Source organism: Procambarus clarkii, chromosome 64 (assembly GCF_040958095.1).
Source record: "Procambarus clarkii isolate CNS0578487 chromosome 64, FALCON_Pclarkii_2.0, whole genome shotgun sequence".
NCBI classification, from domain to species: Eukaryota; Metazoa; Arthropoda; class Malacostraca; order Decapoda; family Cambaridae; genus Procambarus; species Procambarus clarkii.
Genome location: NC_091213.1, coordinates 25,571,583 through 25,595,607, shown reverse-complemented (window position 1 = coordinate 25,595,607; position 24,025 = coordinate 25,571,583). Strand labels below are relative to the sequence as shown.

The following is a 24,025-nucleotide window of genomic DNA, read 5'->3' as shown; positions in this document are numbered from 1 at the left end:
GACGATAAGCATTAGATAAACTTGATGAAAGCTGAACAGTGCAAATTGGAATTAGCAAGTCCATTGTTCATCACAATGAAATGTGTTAAGTAAAACATATGTATGGGGCAAGTAACGAAATCAACAGACTAACATACGTTGTAACAGCTCGAATAAGACTTGGCAACAGGTATCTCTTACAGTTTGACTTATATAGGGATCTAGATGACTTAAAGTGTAAAGTGTGTGGACAAAGACAGGGATACACACTCGAGCATTACATTTTAGACTGATAAAATTCAGGCATTTAGAGATAAATCTAAACTCACACTGCATGAAATGACAATCTTAGTAACAAGTATAAAATACCTGAAATCCTTGCACCATATACATGTTTTGCTTCTAGTAAAGAAACGACATATGGTAGTGAGGAACACGCTGTGTAGTGTGAAGACTAACAATAAGGAACAGCAACTTTCCTGTGACCCTGTAATACTTCCATAGCTAGTAGTAGGCATCCTTCAGTCTCGGGAGACTATGGAGTCGCGTTCTGAAAGTCAATTCTGGTGCAGCGTCTGGTGTGACTGATGAGGCCAATCCGAGAACGGCAGTCCATCCCACACTGAGCACAAACGAAGTCCGATTCTGGTCTGTCTTCCTGGCTACCGGCTTTCCTTCTCTGTCTCTCTGCCTCCGAATTCTTGGCAAGTGACTCCTCGAACTTGGAGAGATCTCTTTGAACAGACTGCCCCCAGGCTGAACGATCTGCGTCCAGTGTTTCCCACGTAGCAAGATCGACGTCCATGGCTTTCAGGTCCCTCTTGCATACGTCTTTGTACCGTAGCTGGGGTTTGCCTATTGGACGCTCTTCCTGCGTCAGGTCTCAATACAGGAGATCCTTGGGGATCCTGCCATCGCCCATTTGCACAATGTGCCCGAGCCAGCACATTCGTTTCTGCTTCAGCATTGTGTACATGCTGGTGATTCTTGCTCTCTCCAGGACGCTGTTGTTTCTCACCTTGTCCTGCCAGGTGATGTCCAAGATGTGTCGGAGGCAGCGCATGTGGTAGGCGTTCAGCTGTCTTTCCTGACGGGCACAGAGTGTCCAAGACTGACTGCCATAAAGGAGAGGGCTCAGGACGCAGGCTCTGTAAACCTGGATCTTTGTTCACTCAGTAAGCTTATTGTAGGCCCACACTCTCTTTGTCAGTCTGGACATGGTAGTTGATGCCTTACCAATGCGTTTGTTTAGCTCCGTATCAAGAAACAGGGAGTCACAGATTGTGGAGCCTAGATATACGAAGTCGTGAACTACTTCCCGTTTGGAATCGCAGGTGCCGATGCCAGGTGGGGAGTCCACTCCTTGCCCCATGACCTGTGTTTTCTTCTGGCTGATGGTGAGCCCAAAAGCCTTAAGAGGCCTCGCTGAAGCGGGTCATGAGCCGTTGGAGGTTTTCGGCTGAGTGGGCAGTGACTGCTGCATCGTCAGCAAAAAGGAAGTCGCACAGACACCTCAGCCGATCCTTCGTCTTGGCTCTCAGTCTGACGAGGATAAAGAGCTTTCCATCCGACCTGGTCCGGAGGTAGATGCCTTCTATGACAGATCCGAAGGCGTGCTGCAGCATAACTGCGAAGAAAATCCCGAATAGGGTTGGAGCCAGGATGCAGCCCTGTTTTATTCCACTTCGGATGACCAAGGCATTTGATGTTAGGCCATCATAGACCACGGTGCCCTTCATGTTCTCATGGAAGGATCTGATGATGCTGAGGAGCCTGGGTGGGCATCCGATCTTGGGGAGGATCTTGAACAGGCCATCCCTGCTGACGAGGTCGAAGGCCTTCGTCAGATCTATGAAGGCTACGAAAAGTGGCTGCTTCTGTTCCCTGCATTTCTCCTGCAGTTGTCTGAGGGAAAAGACCATGTCGATGGTGGACCTGTTAGCTCGGAATCCGCATTATGATTCTGGATAGACTCTCTCTGCAAGTACTTGGAGTCTCTTCAATGTGACTCGGGCAAACAGCTTTCCGATAATACTGAGGAAGGAGATGCCACGGTAATGGTTGCAGTCGCCCCTCTCACCTTTATTCTTATACAGCGTGACGAAGTTGGAGTCCCTCATTTCCTTTCCTGTGGCACCTCTCCTTCTTCCCAGCAGAGGCAGAGAATTTCATGCAGCTTCATGAGCAGGTTTCCTCTGCAGCACTTCAAGGTCTCAGCAGGAATACTGTCTTTTTCAGGAGCTTTGCCAGAAGCAGGGGAGTCTAGGGCCTCACTGAGTTCTTTGAGGGTCGGTTCGCTGTCGAGCTCCATTAACACAGGCAGACACTCAATGGCGCTCAGGGCGTCTTTGGTGATCACATTCTCCCTGGCGTATAGCTCAGAGTAGTGCTTGACCCAACGCTTCAGCTGCAGTGTCTGGTCCTGAATCACATGCCTGTAGCAGATTTCAGGAGAACGGTCTTCTTCTGGATTGTGCCAAGGGCCTTCTTGATGCCGTCACACATTCCCCTTACATCGCCTGCATCTGCTGCAGTCTGTATTTGGGAAAAGAGCTGGAGCCAATAGTTGTTGATACATCACCTGACGCTCTGCTGCATTTTGCAGTGGACGGCCTGAAGGATCTGTAAGTTGCGCTGACGACCTGGGCAGGCTTTGTAGGCTGCTAAAGCGTTTCTCTTTTCTTCGATGACAGGTGTCATTTCTTCTGAATGAGCCTCGAACAAGTCTGCCAACCTGCTAGTCTTCTTACCAAAGATGGACATGTCAGCATTGAACACAGCGTCTCTGAAGTGCTTCTTTTACAGGCAGTGACCCAAGCGGGCCAGGGAGAGCTTCCTCGAGCACACGTGCAAAATCATCAACCTTGTCCTGATTGCGGGTCTTGGTGGTGTCGATGCGAGGTCTGCCCTCCTTTTTCGAGTGTTGAATCTTCTTTGTTTGCATCTTTACCTTGCTACATACCAAGGAGTCAACGGTGTCACACACAGCACTCTGGCAGCTATGCTAATCTTGACGCTGGGTAGACTTGTATGCCTGGTAAGAATCAGGTCAAGCTGGTGCCAGTGCTTGGATCTGGGGTGTCTCCAAGAGACTCGGTGTTGAGGCTTTGTGACAAGTTGGCCAAAAGTTGTGATCAGCATCTACTCTGGCAATGAAGTCGCCGAGGATGAACAGTGGTTCCTTTACAGGGATTCTTGCTGACTCTGCTGAGGTCATCATAGAAATTTTGCTTTGTCTCTGCTGAAGAAGTCAGGGTTGGTGTATATGCACTAATTACATTGAATAGTTCTTTTTGGGAGTGCAGTTGCAGAGACAAAATTCGTTCGGTTTCCCCCATGTGGCATAATGTGTCCCAATAGTGCATTCCTGATGGCAAATCCCACACCGTGTTCTTTGGTCTCATCTGGAGGTTTTCCTTGTCAGAAGAAAAAGAAGGCCCTTTCTCTCTCAGATCCTGATCCTGGAAGCCTGGTCTCTTGGAGAGCAACAATATCCATCTGCAGCTTGCTCAGCTCCCTATCGATGATTGCTGTTTTTCGGGCGTCGTTGATTTCTTACAGGTCGTCAGAGAAACCTGGTGTCAGTGTCCTGACGTTCCATGTGCCCAGCTTTAGGGCAGTTGATATTTTCTTTTTGGGATTGGTATTGCTTAGTGCAAAGTTGTCGGGCCGCTTGTCGGTTTTCACGCTAAACCCCACACACCCAGTGAGGTTAACGGATCGTGGCGAGACAACACCTTATTGACTGGGGTTTGCCCAGCTTGAGGCGGGCGGTAGCTGCCCAGTGGGGCGCGATGACCCCTCCCACCGTCAGGAGAAACCCCTGGCGTCGCACTCTTTGCTAATCGAGCAGAAAACTTTAAACACAGTAGACTGCCGCTTCCCGTGTTGGTTCGATGCTGTGAGGCGAAGCTGGAGTGTCCTCTCCAGGGCACAAAGCCTGGGTAGGTAAATATGGAAGAGAAGCTGCTACCTATGTAGCAGGTCCCCTCTCTCCACGTTGATGAAATTATCCAATGGAAAGGCAAATGCCAATACACATGGTTCCAGCACTGTCGCAGGAGCTGCCAGAACGAGGTCGAAGTCAACAACGAACTGCCTTAGGGGCTCCAACTCTGGATTTTTCCTCGAGGTTGACTCCTGAAACCTTACCCAAAAGAGGGGTATGGCCGCAAGGCAGCGGAGGTCTAAAATCAGGGTTTTCCTTCCTCTTGATGGGCTGCCTTCCTAGGCAGCCCATCTCCCAGCCCAAAAATTGTCTCTTACGTCTCTGTGTTGGGGGTCTCTTAAGTCTCTGTGTTGGGGGTCTCTTAAGTCTCTGTGTTGGGGGTCTCTTAAGTCTCTGTGTTAGGGGTCTCTTACGTCTCTGTGTTGGGGGCCTCTTAAGTCTCTGTGTTGGGGTCTCTTAAGTCTCTGTGTTGGGGGTCTCTTAAGTCTCTGTGTTGTGGGTCTCTTAAGTCGCTGTGTTGGGGGTCTCTTAAGTCTCTGTGTTAGGGGTCTCTTAAGTCTCTGTGTTGGGGGTCTCTTAAGTCTCAGTGTTGGGGGTCTCTTCAGTCTCTGTGTTGGGGGTCTCTTAAGTCTCTGTGTTGGGGGTCTCTTACGTCTCTGTGTTGGGGGCCTCTTAAGTCTCTGTGTTGGGGTCTCTTAAGTCTCTGTGTTGGGGGTCTCTTAAGTCTCTGTGTTGTGGGTCTCTTAAGTCTCTGTGTTGGGGGTCTCTTAAGACTCAGTGTTGGGGGTCTCTTAAGTCTCTGTGTTGGGGGTCTCTTAAGTCTCTGTGTTGTGGGTCTCTTAAGTCTCAGTGTTGGGGGTCTCTTAAGTCTCTGTGTTAGGGGTCTCTTAAGTCTCTGTGTTGGGGGTCTCTTAAGTCTCAGTGTTGGGGGTCTCTTAAGTCTCTGTGTTGGGGGTCTCTTAAGTCTCTGTGTTGGGGTCTCTTACGTCTCTGTGTTGGGGGCCTCTTAAGTCTCTGTGTTGGGGGTTTCTTAAGTCTCTGTGTTGGGGGTCTCTTAAGTCTCTGTGTTGTGGGTCTCTTAAGTCTCTGTGTTGGGGGTCTCTTAAGACTCAGTGTTGGGGTCTATTAAGTCTCTGTGTTGGGGGACTCTTAAGTCTCTGTGTTGTGGGTCACTTAAGTCTCTGTGTTGGGGGTCTCTTAAGACTCAGTGTTGGGGGTCTCTTAAGTCTCTGTGTTGGGGGTCTCTTAAGTCTCTGTGTTGGGGGTCTCTTAAGTCTCTGTGTTGGGGTCTCTTAAAACTCAGTGTTGGGGGTCTCTTAACTCTCTGTGTTGGGGGTCACCTAAGTCTCCGTGTTGGGGGTCTCTTAAGTCTTTGTATTGGGGGTCTCTTAAATCTCTGTGTTGGGGGTCTCTTAAGTCTCTGTGTTGGGGGTCTCTTAAGACTCAGTGTTGGGGGTCTCTTAAGTCTGTGTTGGGGGTCTCTTAAGTCTCTGTCTTGGGGGTCTCTTAATTAAGTCTCTGTGTTGGGGGTCTCTTAAGTCTCTGTGTTGGGGGTTTCTTAAGTTTCTGTGTTGGGGGGTCTCTTAAGTCTCTGTGTTGGGGTCTCTTAAGTCTCTGTGATGGGGGTCTCTTACGTCTCAGTGTTGAGGGGTCTCTTAAGTCTCTGTGTTGGGGGTCTCTTAAGACTCAGTGTTGGGGGTCTCTTAAGTCTCTGTGTTGGGGGTCTCTTAAGTCTCTGTGTTGTGGGTCTCTTAAGTCTGTGTGTTGGGGGTCACTTAAGACTCTGTGTTGGGGGTCTCTTAAGTCTCTGTCTTGGGGGTCTCTTAAGTCTGTGTTGGGGGTCTCTTAAGTCGCTGTGTTGGGGGTCTCTTAATACTCAGTGTTGGGGGTCTCTTAAGTCTCTGTGTTGGGGGTCTCTTAAGTCTCTGTGTTGGGGTCTCTTAAGTCTCTATGTTGGGGGTCTCTTAAGACTCAGTGTTGGGGGTCTCTTAAGTCTCTGTGTTGGGGGGTCTCTTAATTAATTCTCTGTGTTGGGGTCTCTTAAGTCTCTGTGTTGGGGGTTTCTTAAGTTTCTGTGTTGGTGGTCTCTTAAGTCTCAGTGTTGGGGTCTCTTAAGTCTCTGTCTTGGGGGTCTCTTAATTAAGTCTCAGTGTTGGGGGTCTCTTAAGTCTCTGTGTTAGGGGTCTCTTAAGTCTCTGTGTTGGGGGTCTTTTAAGTCTCAGTGTTGGGGGTCTCTTAAGTCTCTGTGTTGGGGGTCTCTTAAGTCTCTGTGTTGGGGGTCTCTTACGTCTCTGTGTTGGGGGCCTCTTAAGTCTCTGTGTTGGGGTCTCTTAAGTCTCTGTGTTGGGGGTCTCTTAAGTCTCTGTGTTGTGGGTCACTTAAGTCTCTGTGTTGGGGGTCTCTTAAGACTCAGTGTTGGGGGTCTCTTAAGTCTCTGTGTTGGGGGTCTCTTAAGTCTCTGTGTTAGGGGTCTCTTACGTCTCTGTGTTGGGGGCCTCTTAAGTCTCTGTGTTGGGGTCTCTTAAGTCTCTGTGTTGGGGGTCTCTTAAGTCTCTGTGTTGTGGGTCTCTTAAGTCGCTGTGTTGGGGGTCTCTTAAGTCTCTGTGTTAGGGGTCTCTTAAGTCTCTGTGTTGGGGGTCTCTTAAGTCTCAGTGTTGGGGGTCTCTTAAGTCTCTGTGTTGGGGGTCTCTTAAGTCTCTGTGTTGGGGGTCTCTTACGTCTCTGTGTTGGGGGCCTCGTAAGTCTCTGTGTTGGGGTCTCTTAAGTCTCTGTGTTGGGGGTCTCTTAAGTCTCTGTGTTGTGGGTCTCTTAAGTCTCTGTGTTGGGGGTCTCTTAAGACTCAGTGTTGGGGGTCTCTTAAGTCTCTGTGTTGGGGGTCTCTTAAGTCTCTGTGTTGTGGGTCTCTTAAGTCTCAGTGTTGGGGGTCTCTTAAGTCTCTGTGTTAGGGGTCTCTTAAGTCTCTGTGTTGGGGGTCTCTTAAGTCTCAGTGTTGGGGGTCTCTTAAGTCTCTGTGTTGGGGGTCTCTTAAGTCTCTGTGTTAGGGTCTCTTACGTCTCTGTGTTGGGGGCCTCTTAAGTCTCTGTGTTGGGGGTTTCTTAAGTCTCTGTGTTGGGGGTCTCTTAAGTCTCTGTGTTGTGGGTCTCTTAAGTCTCTGTGTTGGGGGTCTCTTAAGACTCAGTGTTGGGGTCTATTAAGTCTCTGTGATGGGGGACTCTTAAGTCTCTGTGTTGTGGGTCACTTAAGTCTCTGTGTTGGGGGTCTCTTAAGACTCAGTGTTGGGGGTCTCTTAAGTCTCTGTGTTGGGGGTCTCTTAAGTCTCTGTGTTGGGGGTCTCTTAAGTCTCTGTGTTGGGGTCTCTTAAGACTCAGTGTTGGGGGTCTCTTAACTCTCTGTGTTGGGGGTCTCCTAAGTCTCCGTGTTGGGGGTCTCTTAAGTCTTTGTATTGGGGGTCTCTTAAATCTCTGTGTTGGGGGTCTCTTAAGTCTCTGTGTTGGGGGTCTCTTAAGACTCAGTGTTGGGGGTCTCTTAAGTCTGTGTTGGGGGTCTCTTAAGTCTCTGTCTTGGGGGTCTCTTAATTAAGTCTCTGTGTTGGGGGTCTCTTAAGTCTCTGTGTTGGGGGTTTCTTAAGTTTCTGTGTTGGGGGTCTCTTAAGTCTCTGTGTTGGGGTCTCTTAAGTCTCTGTGATGGGGGTCTCTTAAGTCTCTGTGTTGTGGGTCTCTTAAGTCTCTGTGTTGGGGGTCTCTTAAGACTCAGTGTTGGGGTCTATTAAGTCTCTGTGATGGGGGACTCTTAAGTCTCTGTGTTGTGGGTCACTTAAGTCTCTGTGTTGGGGGTCTCTTAAGACTCAGTGTTGGGGGTCTCTTAAGTCTCTGTGTTGGGGGTCTCTTAAGTCTCTGTGTTGGGGGTCTCTTAAGTCTCTGTGTTGGGGTCTCTTAAGACTCAGTGTTGGGGGTCTCTTAACTCTCTGTGTTGGGGGTCTCCTAAGTCTCCGTGTTGGGGGTCTCTTAAGTCTTTGTATTGGGGGTCTCTTAAATCTCTGTGTTGGGGGTCTCTTAAGTCTCTGTGTTGGGGGTCTCTTAAGACTCAGTGTTGGGGGTCTCTTAAGTCTGTGTTGGGGGTCTCTTAAGTCTCTGTCTTGGGGGTCTCTTAATTAAGTCTCTGTGTTGGGGGTCTCTTAAGTCTCTGTGTTGGGGGTTTCTTAAGTTTCTGTGTTGGGGGTCTCTTAAGTCTCTGTGTTGGGGTCTCTTAAGTCTCTGTGATGGGGGTCTCTTACGTCTCAGTGTTGAGGGGTCTCTTAAGTCTCTGTGTTGGGGGTCTCTTAAGACTCAGTGTTGGGGGTCTCTTAAGTCTCTGTGTTGGGGGTCTCTTAAGTCTCTGTGTTGTGGGTCTCTTAAGTCTGTGTGTTGGGGGTCTCTTAAGACTCTGTGTTGGGGGTCTCTTAAGTCTCTGTCTTGGGGGTCTCTTAAGTCTGTGTTGGGGGTCTCTTAAGTCGCTGTGTTGGGGGTCTCTTAATACTCAGTGTTGGGATTCTCTTAAGTCTCTGTGTTGGGGGTCTCTTAAGTCTCTGTGTTGGGGTCTCTTAAGTCTCTATGTTGGGGGTCTCTTAAGACTCAGTGTTGGGGGTCTCTTAAGTCTCTGTGTTGGGGGGTCTCTTAATTAATTCTCTGTGTTGGGGTCTCTTAAGTCTCTGTGTTGGGGGTTTCTTAAGTTTCTGTGTTGGTGGTCTCTTAAGTCTCAGTGTTGGGGTCTCTTAAGTCTCTGTCTTGGGGGTCTCTTAATTAAGTCTCAGTGTTGGGGGTCTCTTAAGTCTCTGTGTTAGGGGTCTCTTAAGTCTCTGTGTTGGGGGTCTCTTAAGTCTCAGTGTTGGGGGTCTCTTAAGTCTCTGTGTTGGGGGTCTCTTAAGTCTCTGTGTTGGGGGTCTCTTACGTCCCTGTGTTGGGGGCCTCTTAAGTCTCTGTGTTGGGGTCTCTTAAGTCTCTGTGTTGGGGGTCTCTTAAGTCTCTGTGTTGTGGGTCTCTTATGTCTCTGTGTTGGGGGTCTCTTAAGTCTCTGTGTTGTGGGTCTCTTAAGTCTCAGTGTTGGGGGTCTCTTAAGTCTCTGTGTTAGGGGTCTCTTAAGTCTCTGTGTTGGGGGTCTCTTAAGTCTCAGTGTTGGGGGTCTCTTAAGTCTCTGTGTTGGGGGTCTCTTAAGTCTCTGTGTTGGGGTCTCTTACGTCTCTGTGTTGGGGGCCTCTTAAGTCTCTGTGTTGGGGGTTTCTTAAGTCTCTGTGTTGGGGGTCTCTTAAGTCTCTGTGTTGTGGGTCTCTTAAGTCTCTGTGTTGGGGGTCTCTTAAGACTCAGTGTTGGGGTCTATTAAGTCTCTGTGTTGGGGGACTCTTAAGTCTCTGTGTTGTGGGTCACTTAAGTCTCTGTGTTGGGGGTCTCTTAAGACTCAGTGTTGGGGGTCTCTTAAGTCTCTGTGTTGGGGTCTCTTAAGACTCAGTGTTCGGGGTCTCTTAACTCTCTGTGTTGGGGGTCTCCTAAGTCTCCGTGTTGGGGGTCTCTTAACTCTCTGTGTTGGGGGTCTCCTAAGTCTCCGTGTTGGGGGTCTCTTAAGTCTCTGTGTTGGGGGTCTCTTAAGACTCAGTGTTGGGGGTCTCTTAAGTCTGTGTTGGGGGTCTCTTAAGTCTCTGTCTTGGGGGTCTCTTAATTAAGTCTCTGTGTTGGGGGTCTCTTAAGTCTCTGTGTTGGGGGTTTCTTAAGTTTCTGTGTTGGGGGTCTCTTAAGTCTCTGTGTTGGGGTCTCTTAAGTCTCTGTGATGGGGGTCTCTTACGTCTCAGTGTTGAGGGGTCTCTTAAGTCTCTGTGTTGGGGGTCTCTTAAGACTCAGTGTTGGGGGTCTCTTAAGTCTCTGTGTTGGGGGTCTCTTAAGTCTCTGTGTTGTGGGTCTCTTAAGTCTGTTTGTTGGGGGTCTCTTAAGACTCTGTGTTGGGGGTCTCTTAAGTCTCTGTCTTGGGGGTCTCTTAAGTCTGTGTTGGGGGTCTCTTAAGTCGCTGTGTTGGGGGTCTCTTAAGTCTCTGTGTTGGGGGTCTCTTAAGTCTCTGTGTTGTGGGTCTCTTAAGTCTGTGTGTTGGGGGTCTCTTAAGACTCTATGTTGGGGGTCTCTTAAGACTCAGTGTTGGGGGTCTCTTAAGTCTCTGTGTTGGGGGTCTCTTAAGTCGCTGTGTTGGGGTCTCTTAATACTCAGTGTTGGGGGTCTCTTAAGTCTCTGTGTTGGGGGTCTCTTAAGTCTCTGTGTTGGGGTCTCTTAAGTCTCTATGTTGGGGGTCTCTTAAGACTCAGTGTTGGGGGTCTCTTAAGTCTCTGTGTTGGGGGGTCTCTTAATTAATTCTCTGTGTTGGGGTCTCTTAAGTCTCTGTGTTGGGGGTTTCTTAAGTTTCTGTGTTGGTGGTCTCTTAAGTCTCAGTGTTGGGGTCTCTTAAGTCTCTGTCTTGGGGGTCTCTTAATTAAGTCTCTGTGTTGGGGGTCTCTTAAGTCTCTGTGTTGGGGGTTTCTTAAGTTTCTGTGTTGGGGGTCTCTTAAGTCTCTGTGTTGGGGTTTCTTAAGTCTCTGTGATGGGGGTCTCTTAAGTCTCTGTGTTGGGGGTCTCTTAATTAAGTCTCTGTGTTGGGGGTTTCTTAAGTTTCTGTGTTGTGGGTCTCTTACGTCTCAGTGTTGGGGGGTCTCTTAAGTCTCTGAGTTGGTGGTCTCTTAAGTCTCTGTGTTGGGGGTCTCTTACGTCTCTGTGTTGTGGGTCTCTTAAGACTCAGTGTTGGGGATCTCTTAAGTCTCTGTGTTGGGGGGTCTCCTATGTCTCCGTGTTGGGGGTCTCTTACGGTTCTGTGTTGGGGGTCTCTTAAGTCTCTGTGTTGGGGATCTCTTAAGTCTCTGTGTTGGGGGTCTCTTAATAAAGTCTCTGTGTTGGGGGTCTCGTAAGTCTCATTGTTGGGGGTCTCTTAAGTCTTTGTGTTGGGGGTCTCTTAAGTCTCTGTGTTGGGGGTCTCTTAAGTCTCTGTGTTGGGGGTCTCTTAAGTCTCATTGTTGGGGGTTTCTTAAGTTTCTGTGTTGGGGGTCTCTTAAATCTCAGTGTTGGGGGTCTCTTAAGTCTCTGTCTTGCGGGTCTCTTAATTAAGTCTCTGTGTTGGGGTCTCTTAAGTCTCTGTGTTGGGGGTTTCTTAAGTTTCTGTGTTGGGGTCTCTTAAGTCTCTGTGTTGGGGTCTCTTAAGTCTCTGTGTTGGGGGTCTCTTACGTCTATGTGTTGGGGGTCTCTTAAGTCTCTGTGTTGGGGGTCTCTTAAGTCTCTGTCTTGGGGTCTCCTAAGTCTCTGTGTTGGGGGTCTCCTAAGTCTCTGTGTTGGGGTCTCTTAAGTCTCTGTGTTGGGGGTCTCTTAAGTCTCTGTGTTGGGGGTCTCTTAAGTCTCTGTGTTGGGGGTCTCTTAAGTCTCATTGTTGGGGGTTTCTTAAGTTTCTGTGTTGGGGGTCTCTTAAATCTCAGTGTTGGGGGTCTCTTAAGTCTCTATCTTGCGGGTCTCTTAATTAAGTCTCTGTGTTGGGGTCTCTTAAGTCTCTGTGTTGGGGGTTTCTTAAGTTTCTGTGTTGGGGTCTCTTAAGTCTCTGTGTTGGGGTCTCTTAAGTCTCTGTGTTGGGGGTCTCTTACGTCTATGTGTTGGGGGTCTCTTAAGTCTCTGTGTTGGGGGTCTCTTAAGTCTCTGTCTTGGGGTCTCCTAAGTCTCTGTGTTGGGGGTCTCCTAAGTCTCTGTGTTGGGGTCTCTTAAGTCTCTGTGTTGGGGGTCTCTTAAGTCTCTGTGTTGGGGGTCTCTTAAGTTTCTGTGTTGGGGGTCTCTTAAGTCTCTGTGTTGGGGGTCTCTTAAGTCTCTGTGTTGGGGTCTCTTAAGTCTCTGTGTTGGGGGTCTCTTAAGTCTCTGTGTTGGGGGTCTCTTAAGTCTCTGTGTTGGGGGTCTCTTAATTAAGTCTCTGTGTTGGGGGTCTCTTAAGTCTCTGTGTTGGGGGTCTCTTAAGTCTCTGTGTTGGGGGTCTCTTAAGTCTCTGTGTTGGGGGTCTCATAAGTCTCTGTGTTGGGGGTGTCTTAAGTCTCTGTGTTGGGGGTCTCTTAAGTCTCTGTGTTGGGGGTCTCATAAGTCTCTGTGTTGGGGGTGTCTTAAGTCTCTGTGTTGTGGGTCTCTTAAGTCTCTGTGTTGGGGGTCTCTTAATTAAGTCTCTGTGTTGGGGGTCTCTTAAGTCTCTGTGTTGGGGGTCTCTTAAGTCTCTGTGTTGGGGGTCTCTTAAGTCTCTGTGTTGGGGGTCTCTTAAGTCTCTGTGTTGGGGGTCTCTTAATTAAGTCTCTGTGTTGGGGGTCTCTTAAGTCTCTGTGTTGGGGGTCTCTTAAGTCTCTGTGTTGGGGGTCTCTTAAGTCTCTGTGTTGGGGGTCTCATAAGTCTCTGTGTTGGGGGTCTCTTAAGACTCAGTGTTGGGGGTCTCTTAAGTCTCTGTGTTGGGGGTCTCTTAAGTCTCTGTGTTGTGGGTCTCTTAAGTCTGTTTGTTGGGGGTCTCTTAAGACTCTGTGTTGGGGGTCTCTTAAGTCTCTGTCTTGGGGGTCTCTTAAGTCTGTGTTGGGGGTCTCTTAAGTCGCTGTGTTGGGGGTCTCTTAAGTCTCTGTGTTGGGGGTCTCTTAAGTCTCTGTGTTGTGGGTCTCTTAAGTCTGTGTGTTGGGGGTCTCTTAAGACTCTATGTTGGGGGTCTCTTAAGACTCAGTGTTGGGGGTCTCTTAAGTCTCTGTGTTGGGGGTCTCTTAAGTCGCTGTGTTGGGGTCTCTTAATACTCAGTGTTGGGGGTCTCTTAAGTCTCTGTGTTGGGGGTCTCTTAAGTCTCTGTGTTGGGGTCTCTTAAGTCTCTATGTTGGGGGTCTCTTAAGACTCAGTGTTGGGGGTCTCTTAAGTCTCTGTGTTGGGGGGTCTCTTAATTAATTCTCTGTGTTGGGGTCTCTTAAGTCTCTGTGTTGGGGGTTTCTTAAGTTTCTGTGTTGGTGGTCTCTTAAGTCTCAGTGTTGGGGTCTCTTAAGTCTCTGTCTTGGGGGTCTCTTAATTAAGTCTCTGTGTTGGGGGTCTCTTAAGTCTCTGTGTTGGGGGTTTCTTAAGTTTCTGTGTTGGGGGTCTCTTAAGTCTCTGTGTTGGGGTTTCTTAAGTCTCTGTGATGGGGGTCTCTTAAGTCTCTGTGTTGGGGGTCTCTTAATTAAGTCTCTGTGTTGGGGGTTTCTTAAGTTTCTGTGTTGTGGGTCTCTTACGTCTCAGTGTTGGGGGGTCTCTTAAGTCTCTGTGTTGGTGGTCTCTTAAGTCTCTGTGTTGGGGGTCTCTTACGTCTCTGTGTTGTGGGTCTCTTAAGACTCAGTGTTGGGGATCTCTTAAGTCTCTGTGTTGGGGGGTCTCCTATGTCTCCGTGTTGGGGGTCTCTTACGGTTCTGTGTTGGGGGTCTCTTAAGTCTCTGTGTTGGGGATCTCTTAAGTCTCTGTGTTGGGGGTCTCTTAATAAAGTCTCTGTGTTGGGGGTCTCGTAAGTCTCATTGTTGGGGGTCTCTTAAGTCTTTGTGTTGGGGGTCTCTTAAGTCTCTGTGTTGGGGGTCTCTTAAGTCTCTGTGTTGGGGGTCTCTTAAGTCTCATTGTTGGGGGTTTCTTAAGTTTCTGTGTTGGGGGTCTCTTAAATCTCAGTGTTGGGGGTCTCTTAAGTCTCTGTCTTGCGGGTCTCTTAATTAAGTCTCTGTGTTGGGGTCTCTTAAGTCTCTGTGTTGGGGGTTTCTTAAGTTTCTGTGTTGGGGTCTCTTAAGTCTCTGTGTTGGGGTCTCTTAAGTCTCTGTGTTGGGGGTCTCTTACGTCTATGTGTTGGGGGTCTCTTAAGTCTCTGTGTTGGGGGTCTCTTAAGTCTCTGTCTTGGGGTCTCCTAAGTCTCTGTGTTGGGGGTCTCCTAAGTCTCTGTGTTGGGGTCTCTTAAGTCTCTGTGTTGGGGGTCTCTTAAGTACTCTGTGTTGGGGGTCTCTTAAGTCTCTGTGTTGGGGGTCTCTTAAGTCTCATTGTTGGGGGTTTCTTAAGTTTCTGTGTTGGGGGTCTCTTAAATCTCAGTGTTGGGGGTCTCTTAAGTCTCTATCTTGCGGGTCTCTTAATTAAGTCTCTGTGTTGGGGTCTCTTAAGTCTCTGTGTTGGGGGTTTCTTAAGTTTCTGTGTTGGGGTCTCTTAAGTCTCTGTGTTGGGGTCTCTTAAGTCTCTGTGTTGGGGGTCTCTTACGTCTATGTGTTGGGGGTCTCTTAAGTCTCTGTGTTGGGGGTCTCTTAAGTCTCTGTCTTGGGGTCTCCTAAGTCTCTGTGTTGGGGGTCTCCTAAGTCTCTGTGTTGGGGTCTCTTAAGTCTCTGTGTTGGGGGTCTCTTAAGTCTCTGTGTTGGGGGTCTCTTAAGTTTCTGTGTTGGGGGTCTCTTAAGTCTCTGTGTTGGGGGTCTCTTAAGTCTCTGTGTTGGGGTCTCTTAAGTCTCTGTGTTGGGGGTCTCTTAAGTCTCTGTGTTGGGGGTCTCTTAAGTCTCTGTGTTGGGGGTCTCTTAATTAAGTCTCTGTGTTGGGGGTCTCTTAAGTCTCTGTGTTGGGGGTCTCTTAAGTCTCTGTGTTGGGGGTCTCTTAAGTCTCTGTGTTGGGGGTCTCATAAGTCTCTGTGTTGGGGGTGTCTTAAGTCTCTGTGTTGGGGGTCTCTTAAGTCTCTGTGTTGGGGGTCTCATAAGTCTCTGTGTTGGGGGTGTCTTAAGTCTCTGTGTTGTGGGTCTCTTAAGTCTCTGTGTTGGGGGTCTCTTAATTAAATCTCTGTGCAGTTTCTAGCTTAAAGGCTTAACTTTCACGGAATTTAATACCATTATATATTTACAAATGCTGTTTGATCAGACAGAAAACCAGTTATCTATTTCAACACTTTAACTGTTCTAATTAAATTTTCACGTTTGGTTTATGGAAGGTTCCTGCATGACCGATGACGACTCCCCCGGGGAGGTTCCTGCATGACCGATGTCGACTCCCCCGGGGGAGGTTCCTGCATGACCGATGACGACTCCCCCGGGGAGGTTCCTGCATGACCGATGACGACTCCCCCGGGGGAGGTTCCTGCATGACCGATGACGACTCCCCCGGGGGAGGTTCCTGCATGACCGATGACGACACAGGGACTCTTACACTAACACAGGGACTCTCACACTAACACAGGACCTCCCACACTAACACAGGGACTCTCACACTAACACAGGGACTCTCACTAACACAGGACCTCTCACACTAACACAGGGCCTCTCACACTAACACAGGACCTCTCACACTAACACAGGACCTCCCACACTAACACAGGGACTCTCACACTAACACAGGGACTCTCACTAACACAGGACCTCTCACACTAACACAGGGCCTCTCACACTAACACAGGACCTCTCACACTAACACAGGGACTCTCACACTAACACAGGGCCTCTCACACTAACACAGGGACTCTCACTCTAACACAGGACCTCTCACACTAACACAGGGACTCTCACACTAACACATGACTTCTCACTCTAACACAGAGCCTCTCACACTAACACAGGGCCTCTCACACTAACACAGGACCTCTCACACTAACACAGGGCCTCTCACTCTAACACAGAGCCTCTCACACTAACACAGGGCCTCTCACACTAACACAGGGCCTCTCACAATAACACAGGGCCTCTCACACTAACAAAGGACCTCTCACACTAACACAGGGCCTCTCACTCTAACACAGAGCCTCTCACACTAACACAGGGCCTCTCACACTAACACAGGATCTCTCACACTAACACAGGGCCTCTCACACTAACACAGGACCTCTCACAATAACACAGAGCCTCTCACACTAACACAGGACCTCTCACACTAACACAGGATCTCTCACACTAACACAGGGCCTCTCACACTAACACAGGACCTCTCACACTAACACAGGGCCTCTCACAATAACACAGGGCTTCTCACACTAACACAGGACCTCTCACACTAACACAGGGCCTCTCACAATAACACAGGGCCTCTCACACTAACACAGGACCTCTCACACTAACACAGGGCCTCTCACAATAACACAGGGCCTCTCACACTAACACAGGACCTCTCACACTAACACAGGGCCTCTCACAATAACACAGGGCCTCTCACACTAACACAGGACCTCTCACACTAACACAGGGCCTCTCACAATAACACAGGGCCTCTCACACTAACACAGGACCTCTCACACTAACACAGGGCCTCTCACAATAACACAGGGCCTCTCACACTAACACAGGACCTCTCACACTAACACAGGGCCTCTCACAATAACACAGGGCCTCTCACACTAACACAGGACCTCTCACACTAACACAGGGCCTCTCACAATAACACAGGACCTCTCACACTAACACAGGGACTCTCACTCTAACACAGGACCTCTCACACTAACACAGCAACCCCCCCCCCACAGTAACGCCGCTCTCCCACCCTAACACCCACCCATTTTTTTTTTTGGGGGGGGGGGAGATTAAAGGGGAAGGAGAGGCATAGGTGAAGGGGAAGTTTAGAAGTGGGAAATACAGTGAGAAGTATGAGAGCAGGCGGGCTGTCCGCCTTGCTGACACCATGTGTGGGTTGGCAGCTAAGCTAAGCTGGCTCCCTCTTGTCAGGGAGCTGTGAGTGTGTGAGAGGTTCTTCACATGTGTTTCATGGGAAACCCCCTCCCTATCCCTTTCTCTCCCACTGCCCCATAACCATCCCCCCTCCCACCTCCCCATTCCCCCTCCCACCTGCCCTATCTCCTCCCACCTCCCCCTCCTCCCCCCTCCCACCTGCCCTACCCCCCCCCCCCCCTCCCATTAATCACGGTCAAGAGTACTAATGCAAAAGTTTTCCAACGAGTAATAAATTCTGCGCGTTGTTCACGGCCTCAAAATGTATTTATATCATGAAAATAACTTTTTGAGGACGGCGGAATGGAACAGTTTGAGGGGAGGAATGGAACAGGTTGAGGGGGGCGGAATGGAACAGTTTGAGGGGAGGAATGGAACAGGTTGAGGGGGGCGGAATGGAACAGGTTGAGGGGGCGGAATGGAACAGGTTGAGGGGGCGGAATGGAACAGGTTGAGGGGGGCGGAATGGAACAGGTTGAGGGGGCTGAATGGAACAGGTTGAGGGGGGCGGAATGGAACAGTTTGAGGGGGGGGGCGGAATGGAACAGGTTGAGGGGGCTGAATGGAACAGGTTGAGGGGGGCGGAATGGAACAGGTTGAGGGGGCGGAATGGAACATGTTGATGGGGCGGAATGGAACAGGTTGAGGGGGCGGAATGGAACAGGTTGAGGGGGGCGGAATGGAACAGGTTGAGGGGGCGGAATGGAACATGTTGATGGGGCGGAATGGAACAGGTTGAGGGGGCGGAATGGAACAGGTTGAGGGGGCAGAATGGAACAGGTTGAGGGGGCGGAATGGAACAAGTTGATGGGGGCGGAATGGAACAGTTTGAGGGGGGCAGAATGGAATAGGTTGAGGGGGGCGGAATGGAACAGGTTGAGGGGGGCAGAATGGAACAGGTTGAGGGGGCGGAATGGAACAGGTTGATGGGGCAGAATGGAACAGGTTGAGGGGGGCAGAATGGAACAGGTTGATGGGACGGAATGGAACAGGTTGATGGGGCAGAATGGAACAGGTTGAGGGGGGCAGAATGGAATAGGTTGAGGGGGGCGGAATGGAACAGGTTGAGGGGGCGGAATGGATCAGGTTGAGGGGGGCGGAATGGAACAGGTTGAGGGGGGCAGAATGGAACAGGTTGAGGGGGCGGAATGGAACAGGTTGAGGGGGCAGAATGGAACAGGTTGAGGGGGGCGGAATGGAACAGGTTGAGGGGGGCAGAATGGAACAGGTTGAGGGGGGCGGAATGGAACAGGTTGAGGGGGGCAGAATGGAACAGGTTGAGGGGGGGCGGAATGGAAAAGGTTGAGGGGGTGGAATGGAACAGGTTGACGGGGGTAGAATGGAACAGGTTGAGGGGGGCGGAATGGAACAGGTTGAGGGGGGCAGAATGGAACAGGTTGAGGGGGGCGGAATGGAACAGGTTGAGGGGGGCAGAATGGAACAGGTTGAGGGGGGGCGGAATGGAAAAGGTTGAGGGGGTGGAATGGAACAGGTTGACGGGGGTAGAATGGAACAGGTTGAGGGGGGCGGAATGGAACAGATTGAGGGGGGCAGAATGGAACAGGTTGAGGGGGCGGAATGGAACAGGTTGAGGGGGGCAGAATGGAACAGGTTGAGGGGGCGGAATGGAACAGGTTGAGGGGGCAGAATGGAACAGGTTGAGGGGGCGGAATGGAACAGGTTGAGGGGGCAGAATGGAACAGGTTGAGGGGGGCGGAATGGAACAAGTTGATGGGGGCGGAATGGAACAGGTTGAGGGGGGCGGAATGGAACAGGTTGAGGGGGGCGGAATGGAACAGGTTGAGGGGGGCGGAATGGAACAGGTTGAGAGGGGCGGAATGGAACAGGTTGAGGGGGCAGAATGGAACAGGTTGAAGGGGCGGAATGGAACAGGTTGAGGGGGGCGGAATGGAAAAGGTTGAGGGGGTGGAATGGAACAGGTTGACGGGGGTAGAATGGAACAGGTTGAGGGGAGCCAGAATGGAACAGGTTGAGCGGGGCAGAATGAAACAGGTTGAGGGGGGGGGGCAGAATGGAACAGGTTGAGGGGAACCAGAATGGAACAGGTTGAGGGGGGGGGGGCAGGCTTCTAAAACCTCTGATCTGGAGAGCTCACTGACGCACTTCCGCTCTCGTCAGAGAGCCGTGAATGTCTGAGCCTCAACGCCTCCGCAAGCTCTGAGCCAGGTCTCCCGGTGACGTCACAGCCTCCAGGGGCGGGCTCTCATTGGTCACTCGTCATGTGACCATAGCCAGCCAATCCTCAGCCTGTTGGCGACTTCACGTTCTTGGCGCCAATCTGGCAGGGGGACGTCGCCATTTTGTATTTACTAGGGGCGTAAGCCCCCTTACCTGTAAAACATAGAAATGGTAATTTCTCCACAAATACGTACTCTTTCCAGCTGCCTCCTATATCAAACGATTCCTTGCGCCTTAGGGGAGCCTACAAGATGTGGACATATGACTCTTTACGCTGGAACAGGGGAGAAATAGGAGAGGGCAGTGTGTCAGCGCCCAGGGTTTCAGAGCCTAATGGCACGAACCTGTAACAACTTTCCAGGTCCCAATACTTGTTTGTTTGCTGGGTCTCCCTGAAGGTGGCCGCCCCGCCTCCCTCAGCAATTCTGCGAGGTCTATATATATCAGCTAATGTAGACGCACATGTGTGACCCGTTTACCTTCCCTCCATGGATGCAGGGTTACTTCATCTGGGCGTTTTTGTCTGCTGTCAGGTCTGCACAACTGAGGTTCCCTTTGTGCTGGGCACCCAACTGTAGCCAAGCTTCTCTTGATGATGTCATTGACTGCTTCATGTCTGACAATCTTTCCCTGTGTCTTATGACAGATGAAACCATGGGTGCCGTATTGGTCTGCCCGTGCATGGCCGCAAATACACCGGTGCTCGGTGGAGATAGGGGCGGCAAGGCGCAGGGCAACCCCAATACTTAGGGCCCGATGGTCCAGGCGGGTGCCCAAGGCGGCATTAGGGACTGTCAACAGGAAGTCTCCGGCAAGGGGGGCTTGCACTGAACCCATTGCTTGAAGATGCCGCAAAGGACCTTCTAGTGGAACTTACCAGATTTTCCAACATGTGTTTGGCTGGCGGCGTCCCTGAGACATCAGGCCTGTCTTTTATGGAGCAGCACTCTGTGCTTCAAAGAAGAAGGATTGGGGAATCAGGTCCATTGCCGTTGACAACACCCTCCGACTCCTCGTAGCTAAGGCTGCAATGAGATCTATCAATCAGGAAGCAGCAACCTTGCTGAAACCTCATCATCTCAGGTTTGGGATCCCCTTAGGCTGTGAAGCTGCAGCACATACACCACGGGCTTACATTGCTGATCTCCCGGACCAGAAGGCACAAGTAAAGCTTGACTTTAAAAATACCTTCAATCAAGTCAAACGAGACGCTGTCCTCAGGGCTGTACACAACCATTTCCGTCCCCTTTACCCATTCATCCGATCGTGCTACAGTGGGGCCTTTAAGTTTCTTTTTGGGGAGCATGAAATAGACTCCAGTGAAGGAGTCCAACAAGGTGATCCCTTGGCCCACCCCCTCCTTTTCTGCTTAGCTATCAAAGAGGTCACTGATAGTCTGACAAGCGATCCAAACATCTGGCACCCGGATGATGGCACTCTCGCCGGAACCCCGGATACCATTTTGGAGGATATAAGGAAAATCCAGGAGCTGGGAACAGCCTTGGCCTCATTCTGAATGCACCCAAAAGCGAAATAGTCTCCCGCAACCCAGACATCACTGTCCAAATAAAAATGTTCTTCCAGATATTCTCGTTGTCTAGTGTCACTGTAACAGTGTCACCACTGACACTATAAGTGTCATGGTGATGATGATGGGTCAGTACTTCTCGCTGCTGTAACCATCTTTACTACACACAACCTTCATCACTGTAACCATCTTTACTACACACAACCTTCACCACTGTAACCATCTTTACTACACACAACCTTCCCTACTGTAACCATCTTTACTTCACTCAACCTTCATCACTGTAACCATCTTTACTATACACAACCATCATCACTGTAACCATCTTTACTACACACAACCTTCATCACTGTAACCATCTTTACTATACACAACCATCATCACTGTAACCATCTTTACTACACACAACCTTCACCACTGTAACCATCTTTACTACACACAACCTTCCCTACTGTAACCATCTTTACTTCACTCAACCTTCATCACTGTAACCATCTTTACTATACACAACCATCATCACTGTAACCATCTTTACTACACACAACCTTCATCACTGTAACAATCTTTACTATACACAACCATCATAACTGTAACCATCTTTACTGCACACTACCTTCACCACTGTAACCATCTTTACTACACACAACCTTCATCACTGTAACCATCTTTACTATACACAACCATCATCACTGTAACCATCTTTACTACACACAACCTTCACCACTGTAACCATTTTTACTACACACAACCTTCACCACTGTAACCATCTTTACTACACACAACCTTCCCTACTGTAACCATCTTTACTTCACTCAACCTTCATCACTGTAACCATCTTTACTATACACAACCATCATCACTGTAACCATCTTTACTACACACAACCTTCATCACTGTAACCATCTTTACTATACACAACCATCATCACTGTAACCATCTTTACTGCACACTACCTTCACCACTGTAACCATCTTTACTACACACAACCTTCATCACTGTAACCATCTTTACTATACACAACCATCATCACTGTAACCATCTTTACTACACACAACCTTCATCACTGTAACCATCCTTACTACACACAACCTTCATCACTGTAACCATCTTTACTACACACAACCTTCATCACTGTAACCATCTTTACTATACACAACCATCATCACTGTAACCATCTTTACTATACACAACCTTCATCACTGTAACCATCTTTACTACACACAACCTTCATCACTGTAACCATCTTTACTACACACAACCTTCATCACTGTAACCATCTTTACTATACACAACCATCATCACTGTAACTATCTTTACTACACACAACCTTCATCACTGTAACCATCCTTACTACACACAACCTTCATCACTGTAACCATCTTTACTACACACAACCTTCATCACTGTAACCATCTTTACTACACACAACCTTTATCACTGTAACCATCTTTACTACACACAACCTTCATCACTGTAACTATCTTTACTATACACAACCTTCATCACTGTAACCATCTTTACTACACACAACCGTCATCACTGTAACCATCTTTACTACACACAACCTTCATCACTGTAACCATCTTTACTACACACAACCTTCATCACTGTAACCATCTTTACTATACACAACCTTCATCACTGTAACCATCTTTACTACACACAACCTTCATCACTGTAACCATCTTTACTACACACAACCTTCATCACTGTAACCATCTTTACTATACACAACCTTCATCACTGTAACCATCTTTACTACACACAACCTTCATCACTGTAACCATCTTTACTATACATCAACGTAACCATTTCTTGACCAAAACAATAATATTAGGACATTGTTACACATATAATTTTCAGCTTCAAAAATCAAGGAATAAGGAAACAACAGTTAAATAACTCAGATAAAATATTTTATTTAATCCTAGTAAAAACATCAATGATTTTTAATATAAAAATGTCTTTTCATTAATTTAATTTTTTTCCTTTTTAGTTCCTTTTCCTGTTTTCGTTCGTAATTATTTTCCTGCTTACGCTTTTTCTCTTTTTCTTGTCCATGCTGCTTCACTTCTGCCTGCCGTTGTTCTTCGTGGTTGTGCCGGTGTTCTTTCTTCCGTGGGTTCTTCTCCACCTTCTGAAGCTTGGTCTTCATGCGTGCGAGCTTCTTTGTGAGAGCACTGGACACTGAGCCCACCACTCCCTGCCTGGCTCGCTTGATTCGTGGGTCATGTGACCCCGGGGGAACAACCTCTGCATACCTGCGTTTCACACCTGACCCTGCCTCATATCCTCCATCATGACCTATGAGCCAAGGCGGGACCCCTTCTCCATAACCTTCAGGCAAGTCTGGGTTCCTGCCAGACTCATCCATCCTTGACTGAGGTCTAAGTAAAGAGTCCTGAAGGACTCAGTGAGGCTCAGGTAAATATCCCAGATGGTGAATATTTAGTCAAGGTGATAGTGTTTCTAGCGTAAGGCTAGGTAATTATCAGGGGAAAGCGCTAAGGCATTACGACTATACAGCACAGGTATAGGAAAAGGGGGATAAGTAACTAGGATATGATAGAGGAAAGGAATAGCGCCTAACCACTTCGACGGCACTATTCTTGTTTTAGTGAGTGGAGCTGCTACAAAGTGCTGATGGCAATGGTGTTGTCAAGAGTTAGATGCTGGCAGCTTAGTAGTGAATATGGCAACCCTGGAGATGTTGGCACTGTTGGCAATGGTGTAGTGAAGAGTTAGATGCTGGCAGCTTAGTAGTGAATATTGGAGCAATGGAGCAGCAACGAAGACGTAGTTTTGAGTGCAGTAGTCACCATAACAATGATGTGAGTGTAATAGTCATGGTGACGATGTTGGGAGTGTAATAGTCATGGTGACGATGTTGGGAGTGTAATAGTCATGGTGACGATGTTGGGAGTGTAATAGTCATGGTGACGATGTTGGGAGTGTAATAGTCATGGTGACGATGTTGGGAGTGTAATAGTCATGGTGACGATGTTGGGAGTGTAATAGTCATGGTGATGATGTTGGGAGTGTAATAGTCATGGTGACGATGTTGGGAGTGTAATAGTCATGGTGACGATGTTGGGAGTGTAATAGTCATGGTGACGATGTTGGGAGTGTAATAGTCATGGTGACGATGTTGGGAGTGTAATAGTCATGGTGACGATGTTGGGAGTGTAATAGTCATGGTGACGATGTTGGGAGTGTAATAGTCATGGTGACGATGTTGGGAGTGTAATAGTCATGGTGATGATGTTGGGAGTGTAATAGTCATGGTGATGATGTTGGGAGTGTAATAGTCATGGTGATGATGTTGGGAGTGTAATAGTCATGGTGATGATGTTGGGAGTGTAATAGTTATGGTGACGATGTTGGGAGTGTAATAGTCATGGTGATGATGTTGGGAGTGTAATAGTCATGGTGATGATGTTGGGAGTGTAATAGTTATGGTGACGATGTTGGGAGTGTAATAGTCATGGTGACGATGTTGGGAGTGTAATAGTCATGGTGACGATGTTGGGAGTGTAATAGTCATGGTGACGATGTTGGGAGTGTAATAGTTATGGTGATGATGTTGGGAGTGTAATAGTCATGGTGATGATGTTGGGAGTGTAATAGTTATGGTGATGATCCGACGATCCTGGGA

The 24,025-nt window shown here is 48.8% G+C and overlaps 1 protein-coding gene across 1 annotated transcript; it reads right to left on the bottom strand.

Annotated features, from left to right (window-relative positions):
• Positions 1-3,028: 3,028 nt before the first annotated feature.
• LOC123769112 (proteoglycan 4-like) lies at positions 3,029-22,744 on the bottom strand. The gene is made up of 10 exons (XM_069309298.1): positions 22,408-22,744; positions 14,937-15,105; positions 13,224-13,445; positions 10,611-10,832; positions 9,740-9,982; positions 8,202-8,420; positions 7,890-8,034; positions 6,407-6,553; positions 4,076-4,369; positions 3,029-3,217 (listed from the first exon to the last, which is right to left on the bottom strand). Exons 1-10 carry the CDS (start codon positions 22,742-22,744, stop codon positions 3,029-3,031), a joined length of 2,187 nt encoding a protein of 728 aa, XP_069165399.1.
• Positions 22,745-24,025: the final 1,281 nt, after the last annotated feature.